This window comes from Capsicum annuum, chromosome 4 (assembly GCF_002878395.1).
Source record: "Capsicum annuum cultivar UCD-10X-F1 chromosome 4, UCD10Xv1.1, whole genome shotgun sequence".
Taxonomy (NCBI): Eukaryota; Viridiplantae; Streptophyta; class Magnoliopsida; order Solanales; family Solanaceae; genus Capsicum; species Capsicum annuum.
The window spans coordinates 192,573,905-192,586,622 of NC_061114.1; the positions used below are offsets into that span (position 1 = coordinate 192,573,905).

Sequence of the window (12,718 nt, forward strand, 5' to 3'; positions counted from 1 at the left end):
TTATGTTGCATCAGATGGATTATCTGTTAAGATAAATTCGAACATGTAAATCAGAGCAGTATGATAATTTCAAACAGATAACCCATCTGTTGCAACATAAGACTCATCTATAGAAACAAATAAAGAATCTGATGCAATAGGTTAGACAACAGTTGCAACAGATGTATACATCTGTTTGATAATTTTCAGCAGATGTATCATCTGTTGAAACAGATATGTGCTTGTTTATGTTTTGGAACAGATGATGTACATTTACCTTTTTCAGCTCATGCTGCTCTTTTGTGGCCCTTGCACACTGAACATCGGTACAAGACAAAGACAGAGGTATTGCAATCTTGCTCTTTTTTTTATGATTGATGATGCCTTGGAAGTATCTTTCCTTCTCCTCTTAGCCACCTTAATCTCTAATGTAGTGTCTGGATATGAAATCCTCTTTGATAGAATGACACCCCTCTTAGATGTCATTTTCTTTACAGAAGCAGTTAGTGAATTAATAGCATTAATCACTCCATCATGTTTCACCTTGTAGTCTTGACATTTGCATGAAGTACATTCGCTAGATGTGGTAAAATATGGAGAAAAATCTGTACAACTATTATGATCATAATCATAATGGCTTGTTGTTTCAAAAACTCTAAGAGGAGCATCATTAGCCCCACCCTCCAAAATTATTTTTCTTGTGATGGTTGTTACTCCAAACAATTTCATTTTTATTCCATCAACGATATTAGGGTCCGATAAAGTTTTCACAAACCGTAAAGTAAGAAAAAATGGCATCTTCAACTCTCGGTTGGTCGGAACAAGCCACGGATGAACAATCTAAAATAAATCGGTACATCTATTAAGAATGATGATGAAATCATTTAATCATTAATTAAAACAAAAACTTGATTAGAATTGGACTTATTGCTTCCTTGGGGGGATTAAAAAGATCAAGAAATTTTACATTTTTATCAGTTTTGGCCGACAACCATCTCAGAATTCTTGGACAGGAAACTTCTTCCTGGTAGTTCACTTGTTGTCTCAAATAAGGAATGGCTTCAAATGTACAAGCCTATAACATAACGCCAATAAATCAAAAGCATTATTGAATAAAAAAAATGATGAATCATATCATGATAAAAGAAATATTTACCATGAAGGCCCATGAAAAACCATATAAGTTGACTGTTTTTAGCGTTAACGGAATCAACAAATATTCGACAGTCATTTTGAATCTTTCATAACCCCAAGGATAGCTGTTAAATGCCTCAAGATCCTTGGAGAGATTTATTAAACCGAGGCTTATGTTGTTGTTAACGTCTCTCGCCCAAAGAACATTATGTACAAACCAAACCAGGAATAATGATTGCTTGTGCTTCTTTGAAAGCCCTTTACCTTTCAACGCTTCAATCAGATTTTTGTTTTTGAAACTTGGACCAACAATGGACAACAGGTCATCACGATCACTCAACTTGCCTTTTCCTTTTTTGGGTGTGCAGGGTGCTTTTGTTAGGTCAGAGTAGGTATAACTTGAGAAGGATAAGGAGGATAACATTTTAGTCCAATAACTATGGAAAACTCCTCTAAACCAACACAAACAGGCATGCCACAGTAATTTATCCATACCTCATCCATCTTATCTTTGTTTTCATACATAAACCTTCGCTTGAGAAGATCATATACCATTTTTATCTGGAAACGACCATGGTTGTCCTCCAGCAAATCAAGATATTGCCCAAAGCAGCTTTTCCTGATATATGAATCCAAAGTATTTTTCTGAAGACGTCAAAAGATTTTCTCATGACTGACTTAACCACGAGATCACCCGTTAAATCTGTGGCACCATTGCACTGCATTCTCATAGGATAATGATCAATACTGAAGGTTTTGACCAACTCTTCGACGAAAGGGCTATTAGCATTTGGATTATGTCTTTTGAAAGATTCCTCCACCCCGTGTTCATTATCTTCTGCTCCTGATTAAGATAACGCTTGTAAAGCAAGCTCATAGAGTGGTGGATGTAGTTGAGCTGTTGTGCTTGTTTCTTTACTTGGACTTGATTCAATTTCTTTTCTTTTGGAAGCCATGTTATCTTAAATTAACAGGAACATAACATAGATTATAATTGATTAATGCATAACAGTAATATAACAGTTTCAACAGACAACTAATCTGTTGCACCAAGTATGTTATTTGTTGCAACATATAACCGACTTGTTGCAACGGATGAGTAATCTGTGGGAACCATAAAAACAACACTATCTGTTGCACCTGGTATTTTATCTGATGCAACACATAACTGACTTGTTGCAACGGATGAGTAATCTGTTGAAAATCATAAAAATAGATCACTAATCTGTTGCACCAGGTATTTTATCTGTTGCAACATATAACTGACCTGTTGCAATATATGAGTAAACCATTGGAAAGAATAAAAATTTTAACGGAGGGAGTATATAGTTCTATATATTGTGAGGGGGGCGGGTCGGATAAATTCAAAGTCAAATTGTAATTTTTAAAGTTTTGACTAGAGTAATTTTGATTTTAATAGATGAATTAGTGTGAAGATGCATGTAATGACTAACAAGAGAGCTGACTAAGCTGGCTATATAAATTTATTTCTCATACATATATACATATCTAGGAGAGAGTACTAAAGCACTATGGGAAGCATATAAGACATTATTCTCTCAAGATTTTCAGGAATTAGTAAAGCATCAAAATTCATGCATAGAGTAAATATCAAGAGTGAAAAAAATAGGAATTCTTTATTAGCGGCTAGTATGATTTGATTTTCACTTGGATGTTAACAATAGGAAAGTTAATTACACTTGGGGTGTGCATTGGTCGGTTTGATTCGGTTTTATATATTATCGGTTTGATTTATTAATTTTTGATTTTTAAATATGCTAAAACAATAACTAAACCAATAAGATATTTCTTATCGTTTTTCGGTTTATCGGTTTTTAGTCCTTAACGATTCAATTTTCGATTTAATCAATAAGAAAATACTCATAAAATAGAAATAGTAGTAAGTAATACGAAAAATAAATCGAATCTTAGTTGCAACCAAATACCTACATGATGTGTTTTAATTTACAAGAATCTTCAAGTTTGGACTAAATGTTGTTAGGAGACATTAAGAGTTTGTATAATTGAAATAATAGGCCTGTTAATTTGTAGAAATTAAAGAGAAATTAAGAGAAATATATAACAAGTCATATATATATATATATATATATATATATATATATATATATTCTTATTGGGTTATCGGTTTACCCAATAGCCCAATAAGAAAAAATCAAACCAAACCAATAACCCAATAAATTTTTTTATAAAACCATTAAAAAACCGTTAACCCAATAACCCAATAACAATAAATCAATAACATTTTTATTGGTTCGATTTATCAGTCGATTCGATTTTTGCACACTCCTAAATTACACTATGGACGAAGTTTTGCGCACAACACAAAAGAATAAGAGATATGTCTTTCTTGGAGTCGCTAACCTAAGTACTTCAAATTAAAATATTACTCCCCCCCCCCCCCCCCCGGCCCCCTTCATTTTTATTGTACTCATAATAAATTTTGCATTCGCGCATATCATTCAAAAAAAATATAAATTGCCCATTTTATTATAATATTCTATTTATCAATGTATAGTCTTTAATATGAGAAATAATGTGATAGTACATATAAAACTAGAAAAATAAAAAATTGTCTTTCGCTAGATATAATAAGGTAAACAGGTAAAGATAAAAACTTATTTATTATATAATGTAACAAGTAAAAATGAATAGAGGAGGAGGGAGCTGGGGCGGATCTATGGCTAATTTTTGGATGCTTCAGCATAGGTTTAATTCGATGTAGATTAGACATAGAAAATGTATTAAAATTGATATATGATTTAAAAAATCACCTAGTAAAACAAGAACATAGATGGATGCTTTAGTTAATTTTCCGACAGAACTTTAAAACTTTAAACGTCAATATACGTATTCAGATCTCTCGGATACTCAGGACTCCTAAATTTTGAGTCCGCTACTAGGAAGGAGTACTAAAATCTAGTTCGGAACCAAACTATACCACCAAACTAAAAAAAGTACTAAAATATGCCATATATTTAAAAAAGTACCAAACTATGTTTAACTCACATTTTTTGTGAGTTATGCACAAATTTTTTAATGGCAGATTACAAACGCTGTCAGATTTTTTGGAAAGTGCATAACTCACAAAAATTATGAGTTATCCGTTCTTATTTTAACATAACTCACAATTTTTGTGAGTTATGCATTTTATTTTAACATAAATCACAAAAATTGTGAGTTTTCCATACTTATTTTAACAAAACTCACAATTTTTGTGAGTTATCCATTTTTATTTTAATATAACTCACAAAAATTGTGAGTTATTCATTTTAACATTTAACAATGAAAAAAGTTTTCGATCTTCTATTTAACATATAACACATAAAAGTATATAACTCACCTTTTTTTGCAGTGACCTTATCATACCAACTTTTTTTCGTGAAAACTAATGTAAAATATACGCTTTTTAAATGTATAATGTAACCTTATACATATTATAAGGATGTCATGAAGACTAATATCTAATGTAAATTTTCTAATGTATAATGTAAATATCTGAAGTATAATGTGACCATAAAACCAACAACGTATAGAAGTAATATCTAATGTAAACTTTGTAATGTATAATGTTAATATCTAAAGTATAATGTGACCATAAAACCAACAAAAGCTTATGTGCTGAAAAGAGGAGGCGAAATTGGATGAGGGATTTTGAATTAACGGATCTACAAACCTGAATAGAAAGTCGAGGCTGAGACTGCTTTTCAATTTTTTTTGATGTTTACCTTATTAGTATCGAAAGCAAAACTGGTAGGTCAATATATCGTGTATCGCGGGGAGTTTAGTCTAGTGGGTGTGGGGCAACGGGAATTTGAGAACTACATATGCAACAAAGAAAAAATTTGAATAATTTTTTATTTAAATGAAGAAAGTGATGAACTTAATTAGTTGATCAGTAAGTGAAAGAAATTTGAAACCCCCAAATCACGTTATCAAGGTTTTAGGCAAAAATATGGAGCAAACAACAATGGTTTGGGATGTATAAGGGATAGGAGACAAAAAGTAAAAAATGTAGGAATTTAAGTAATTGCTTTGAAATTTTTGTAATTTCTTTTCCAATATAAAATTTTATGTAATAAGGTAAAATTACCTTTTGTGTGTGTGTGTGTGTGTATATATAAAAATTTTCCTTAAAAATACGAAGATACTCAGCAATTATTAAAAGAAACAAATTAATGTCTATTGACACTTTGATACGGGTACGACCACGAGGATGCACGTATGTGAGAATGCGTTGGACCCGTCCAATAAAGCGTCCAAGTGAAGTGTGGAGAAGGCCTTGGATCACACCAAAACCGACCCTAAACTTGCACTCCAAGGGCGCCCTTGGTCACATTTCATTAAAGGGACCTTTTGGTCATTTTACCTATTATTTGTAATACACTATAAATAAACTGATGTAGGGTTTTAGTCAGGAGTTTTTGATTAATATTAAAAGTTGTAGACACTAACACATTTTTCTCTTGTGAGAAAGGTCCCTATGGCCAAACATAGTAACTAGGGATTTCAACTTGAGTGCGGAATCACTCGTGTTGGATTAAAGCTTGGAAACGTTGGATGCTTGGGAGATTGAGGTCCCTCTTGTGCCACGTAAGAGATAGGTGAATTGTAGTGTGTAGTGTTAAGGGTGCAAGAGTGGAATACGCTATTGGGTTCTTAAGATTATGCCTTCATGTAGTCTATCTTTCTATCCCTTTGTTTAGTGTAATCTTTTGTTGTTGTTTCTTGTGTTGTTGAAATCGTTGGTTATTATTATTGTAATCCTTTTGTTTTTCACGTGTTGATGCTTTTTTGGGTGTTATATACATCATTGAATCTTATATTCTTCTTGTTGGTAGTGAATTCGAGAGTGGTCTCCAAAAAGGTCCTCGGATCCTTAAGATTGGTGGACTGATTTGGAGTGTGTTTCGTGTTCCCTTGTTTGTCTTGTATCACATTTTTCCAGCCATATGGTTAAAATAAGGAAAAATTATCGAGCTTAGCAAATATAAGCACTTAATTAACCTATCTAAGCTTCAATTAATTATAATTTATAGCATAATATAACTATATTGCCTCCTCGTTAATTACAATTATAGCATAACATAACTATATTGTCCCCTTGTTACCTATATGTTCCTTGTATTTTTTTAATAATTTAATAAAAAAAAGTTGGTATGGTAAGGTCACCGCAAAAAAGGTGAGTTATATACTTTTATGAGTTTATGTTAAATAGAAGACCAAAAATGTTTTTTCATTGTTCAATGTTAAAATGAATAACTCACAATTTTTGTGAGTTATGTTAAAATAAAAATGGATAATTCACAAAAATAGTTAGTTATGTTAAAATAAGAATGGATAACTCACATTTTTTATGAGTTATGTTAAAATAAAATGCATAACTCGCAAAAATTGTGAGTTATGTTAAAATAAGAATGAATAACTCACAATTTTTGTGAGTTATGTTAAAATAAAATGCATAATTCACAAAAATTGTGAGTTGTGTTAAAATAAAAATTGATAACTCACAATTTTTGTGAGTTAAGCATTTTCCAAAAAATCTGACACGCTTGTAGTCAGCCGTTAAAAAATTTGCGTATAACTCACAAAAAATGCGAGTTAAGCATAGTTTAATACTTTTTAAAATATATAGTAAACGTTGATACATTTTTTAGTTTGGTGTCATAATTTGGTTCCAACCTAACTAAAATCAAAAGGTAAGTGTGCCGCCCACGCCGCTCTTTCTTAGAAAATCCTGAGATGCCTAAAGTCTCATAGATTCATAAAAAGAAAAATATATGCAAGTGGAGAACTTTATATGGCTATAAATTTGACCCTTGTTCTTGATATCATTGTACCAATTACCTGACCCAATCTATCTCTAGTCTAGAAAGAGACAACAGTTAGCTAGCCATGGTGGTGTCTACTAATTTTTTACTTGTTCTTGTTGTTTGTTCTTGCTTGATTTTCTTTGTTACAGAAGCTCAAAGGCCTGCTTTGGTGAAAGGTCTTTCATGGTCATTTTATCAGTCTAGTTGCCCTCAGCTTGAATCCATTATTAAGAAGAGGCTTGAAAAACAAATCAAGGATGATGTTGGCCAAGCTGCTGGCTTACTTCGCCTTCATTTTCACGATTGCTTTGTCCAGGTTATTTGTTACTCCGATCAATTGTCCTAATATATATACACATTTCTCGTTTTAGTCAATAAAAAAATGACTATCAATATTTAATGTCACTGTCAATATTTTACTTGGATCCAATTACTTACTTAGCAAAATAGCAAAACCCTAATATTTCTTTTGTTTTAAGGGTAGCTTTAAAATATTGTAAAATTTTTCATATTCCTACGTTAACATTAATTTAAACGGAAAAAATAATAAAATTTTGTATGCATGTTATGAATATTAAATGTGTTAATGACGTTTTTATGCTGCAAGATCATGTTTAATGGAGTAATTCTTTTTGTGGATATATGTAATGTAGGGATGTGACAGTTCAGTGTTACTTGATGGATCAGCAGGAGGGCCAAGTGAACAAACTGCAATTCCAAATTTGACCCTAAGAAAGAAGTCATTCAAGATTATTGATGATCTTAGGAAAAGGATCCAAGCTGAATGTGGCCAAGTTGTGTCTTGCTCTGATATAACTGCCATTGCTGCTAGGGACTCCGTTGTCTTGGTAAGACCAATAGTGCTATCCTTTTACCGGGAACTTTCACTTTTGATAACAAAATTAGACTCCTGTGTTTCAACATGCTTTTTGAGAATTCATTTAATTAATCTTCAAAGTTGTATTCGATTAGATTAATTTAATATTTTAAAATTTAAATATTTAAAAATTATATAAAAAATATTATAAATTATAATTATTTTAATATCAATATAAAATATATATTTTAAAATATTGATGAAAATGTATGTAGTTTGACTAATAAAAAAAGAAATGTGATAAGTAATTTAGGAAGAAGGGAGTGCTATATATTGATAGATCCACTATTAATACATATTTTCTCCGTTTCATAATAAATGTATTATTCGATTTTGACACACAGATTAAGAAAAAAATATTAAAAACATAAATTTAATATAATTTTTTATTTTTACTCCACAAAAAGAAAAAACTGACCTTATCATACTTTTTCAAAAGTTAATTGATTGTTAAATCATAAGAATAAATTTAAAAAAAAATTAATAATTCATTTATTTTAAAATATTAATAAATACTTCAATAATTTACTTATTTCGAAAAAGAAAAAGTAATGTAAAGTTAAAATAGTACATATGAGAAAAAACGACTTTCCTGAATTCAAGACTTAAATTATTGATAATGGTGGGAAAATGTCAGAGGATTTTAAAGACTGAAAGCATGAATGAATGAGTGGTTGGTTTGATGTCATTACTTTTTTAAAGGACTTAGGCTCCCACCATCGTGACTTTTAAGGTGATTCATATTTAATAAGTTATCAAAATAGATTAAATATAATAAATTATTATGTTTTTATTTAATATTAATTAATGAAGTTAATTTTTTATAAAACGTAATAAATTATTATGTTTTACATGCAAAAATTTTTAAAAAATACCAATGCATTGATCCATCAATGTCTTATTGTCATTTTTTTGTCTAGCCTTGTCTTACGCCATTAATTTTCTTTTTTTTTTTCTTTTTACGAGAAATCTCAACTTTTATAAATAAAGTATTTGAAAAACTACGTGTTATTTTTAATTTATTTTATAAACAGAAATCTTAATTCCTCATAAATTCTCCAAGACATGAAAAAAAAAATTCAAAAATTGTCGGTGAAATTTAATTGAGTTCTATTTTTCATATATTATAAAAATAAAAATTTTTGTTAAAAAAGAGTGGAAATTCAATTGTTTTAAATAGGGATGGACATAAAATATCGAAAATTGAATTACCAAAACGAATAAAAAAATTTGATAATTGATATCCGATAATTCGATATTTGGTATGATATTTGGAAGTAAAATTTCAACATTTTGATATTCGGGACCAATAGACAATAGTATTAGTCATCTCAAAAAATCTATTGGACTTTGATAATATATTCGTAAAAAGTAACAAAAAGAATACTAAATAGAGTTTGTATTAAATAATATTCTTTGGAGTTTAAACATACATTTGCACATTTCCAATTTTAATATGGTAATACCTAATACTGTACCGAAATTTAATTTACCAATTACCGAATTGATGTTTATAAGTATGGTATATGGTATCGTTCAAATATCGATTACCGAATTATCGAATCTAAACTTTTAAAATATCAAACAGAATACAAATGCTCACTTCTAATTTTAAAAGAAGGGAAAGAGACAAATCTTTGATTCCATCTAATCGGTAAAAAAAAAGTTAAGAGAACCAAATTCAATTCAATTACAATTAAATTTTTCTTTTCTTATTTTTATCATTAATTAATTAAATAAAATAGTATAATGACTCCTTAATTAATTAATTTAAATAGAATTGAGGAGACTTCTCTTTATTAAGTCTGACCCAATAGTCAAGAGACAAAAAGCTAACAATAAGACTTTGATGGGACAATGCATTGATATTTTTTTAAAATTTTTGTATGAAAAACGTAATAAATTGTTATGTTTTATAATTATTTTTTTGTAAAACGTAATAATTTATTACGTTTTATAAAAAGTCAACTCCGTTAGTTGATCGTTAAGAAAAAAGTAAAAAACGTAACAATTTATTATATTTAGCCTATTTTGATAACTTATTAAATAGGTGACCTATTTTGATCACTTTTTTACTAACTTGGCTTATTTTGATTCCGAGTTCACATTATTAGTACTGCGAAGAAAAGGTCCAACATCCTATATATGCACAAAAGATCATAACCCCCCCCCCCCCCCCACCCGCCCGCACTCCCCCTTGGAAAAAAAAGGTCATAATTTTTTTAATTGTATTTAGCTTACATAGTACTATACTAGTTGCACCTATTGTATATGGAGAACTACCTAGAATGTAATAGGAGTAATTATACTTTAGATTATATCAAATACTATCAGGATATATGAGTTAAACGTAATTTATTTTTATTTCCTTATGTGTTTATCGTAATTTCAGACTGGTGGCCCGAAATACGATGTACCCTTGGGAAGAAAGGACGGACTCAACTTTGCAACAGAACAAGCTACAATAGACAACCTTGTCGCACCCTTCGCCAACACTACAACCATCCTCGATCGCCTGGCAGCCAAAGGCCTTGATGCCACTGATGCAGTCGCGTTGTCCGGGGCCCACACCATTGGCATCAGCCACTGTACTTCGTTCACCGAACGTCTCTATCCGAACCAAGACCGCACCATGGACAAGACATTCGCCAACAACCTCAAACGTAGCTGCCCAACAGCTGACTCGAACAACACGGTCAACATGGACATTCGGAGCCCTAATGTGTTTGACAACAAGTACTATGTTGACCTCATGAATAGGCAAGGTCTTTTTACGTCCGATCAAGATTTATATACAGATAGAAGGACTCGAGGGATCGTTACGAGCTTTGCTGTGAATCAATCGTTGTTTTTTGAGAAGTTTGTTATTGGTATGATCAAGATGGGACAATTGAACGTGTTGACTGGTGGACAAGGTGAAATTAGGAATAGGTGTGATAGGAGGAACAAGGATAAGAAGGTTGATATTGCTACTGTTGTTGAAGAATTGGAGGAAACCTTCTCTGCGTTGTTTTAAGTTTATTTAATTAGTCACTTGTTTTTGAAACAATAATGTGAGTGTCTTTGCTTAAAATAATAATCACATTTTCTTTTGTGATGTAATGTAAGGAGAAGTTGTTTTGGATCTCTTTTCAAAATCATGTTTTCTAGCTCCATGATTAGATAATTGTGTTACTAGCTAGTATACATACACTCTCTCTCGGTTAATTTGCATGTTGCATTAATTTTAAAGGCATTATTCAAGTCTTTATGTTTCTAAATTAGCATTTAAATTAAATTACTAGTAATGATTAGGTGAATTGACAAAATAATTATTAACTTTTGCTTGATCTGCAGAAGTATACAAGAAACTTTATTCTCAATACTTTTCTAAAAAGTTGGAATATATGCTCTGTCGATTTTTTTTACTCGTGCCTACTATAGTTTCCTTCATCCTATTTTATGTGATGCTTTTCAGATTTCGAACATCAAACATATTTTTTTTTTATTGCAAGTTACTTATGAGCTTTAAAATATTTAAATTGACAATTATTATAACTTACAATTATTAGATTTTATTTTAAATATTTTAAAGATTATGTGTTCAAATTCATGATTAAAATCGAAATAACTTAACTCTTCAATACAACTATGCCACATGAATTTGAATTAAGAGAGTATTAAATAATTACTTATTTATTTAGCATTAAATTATCCTTATTAGTAGCAGTTTCTTGGAAATTTAAGTTTAATCATTACTACTCTAATTAGTTTTGAAAATGATTACTTTATGATAAGTTGAAATTTTTCTTGGTTTTTTTAAAAATAAACAACTAAATATATAGTATATATTTTTAAATATATTGGCCTGGTAAAAGAAAAAGAAAAAAGGAAAATGTATTTACTTTTGCTATGTTATTTTTCTACTATATTAGAAGAGCACAAAAGAGGGATCGACATGTCTGTTAGTAGTCTAAAAAATCAAATTTGAGGACAGTATAGTCATGTTACATATATAAACTAATGTACAACAATTGCCATATTTACGTGGCTAATATTCTAAGAGCCACCGCCACCGCCACCGCCACTGCCATGATCTCTCTCTCAAACTATGGCTAATAATTCTCTTATGTTTTCCTCTAAGTATGATAGTGTAATTAAGTTAAATAATTGAGTTGATGACCTTGAGGTGCTTGACAACTGATATCCATAGTTGTGTATATACAGTTCATTCAAAATTGTTGTAATTGTCAAATTAAAAATTTCAGATTTTTTTCCCCAAATATTTATTTTCTTTGCCATGTTCGCTATATGTTTGATAATTTGTTCAAGAAGAAAGCATCGATTTGAGTTCAAGTACTGAATTTGACTTAGTTGACTGAATTTGACTTAGTTAAATAAAGCTCTCCTTCAAAGTGATGATTAAGTTGTAATTGATGTTATTTCCTTTTTGTCAATGATACTGAATAAGAAGAGCATGGAGAAATGATTAAAATTGTCTCCATATGACCTACGATCATGAAAATTATTCCTTGTGAATATTATGCCAATTGCACCACTAAAACTCTCTTTTCAGTTATTTTGGTCTTCTTATAAATTCATTTTTTTTTTTGCAACGGATTGTAATAACATTTTTGATTCACATGATTTTATCTTTTAACTGTGTTAGTTTGTTGGTTACTTTCTTGTTTGTGACCAACCGGGATGGCAACATCTTTCGTTATCTCTCAAGCTCCAGTCACTAAATCTAAAATTGATAAGATTGTGAGTTGATGTAGAGTTCATACTGTTGTGTTGGTTGCAGGTAGTGTTTTGGACGGCGAAAGGCGACAAGAGGCGACCAGTGACGGAGCCACATTGAGTTGAGCCTCCTTCGTCGAAAAATTATACTATTTTTTATATGGTCAAAAATATGTTT

At 30.6% G+C, this 12,718-nt stretch overlaps 1 protein-coding gene across 1 annotated transcript; it reads left to right on the forward strand.

Moving 5' to 3' along the window:
* The first annotated feature begins 6,792 nt into the window (after positions 1 to 6,792).
* Positions 6,793 to 10,958, forward strand: LOC107867619 (peroxidase 12). The gene is made up of 3 exons (XM_016713935.2): positions 6,793 to 7,260; positions 7,598 to 7,792; positions 10,214 to 10,958. Exons 1-3 carry the CDS (start codon positions 7,027 to 7,029, stop codon positions 10,835 to 10,837), a joined length of 1,053 nt encoding a protein of 350 aa, XP_016569421.1. The 5' UTR covers positions 6,793 to 7,026; the 3' UTR covers positions 10,838 to 10,958.
* The last annotated feature ends 1,760 nt before the right edge of the window (positions 10,959 to 12,718 follow it).

What these genes read in the sequence shown, in the direction of transcription:
- LOC107867619 (XM_016713935.2), top strand. Translation starts at nt 7,027, where the DNA reads ATGGTGGTGTCTACTAATTTTTTACTTGTTCTTGTTGTTTGTTCTTGC. An exon ending in TTCACGATTGCTTTGTCCAG is followed by an intron (nt 7,261 to 7,597) that starts GTTATTTGTTAC and finishes TATGTAATGTAG; the next exon opens with GGATGTGACAGTTCAGTGTT. An exon ending in CTAGGGACTCCGTTGTCTTG is followed by an intron (nt 7,793 to 10,213) that starts GTAAGACCAATA and finishes TCGTAATTTCAG; the next exon opens with ACTGGTGGCCCGAAATACGA.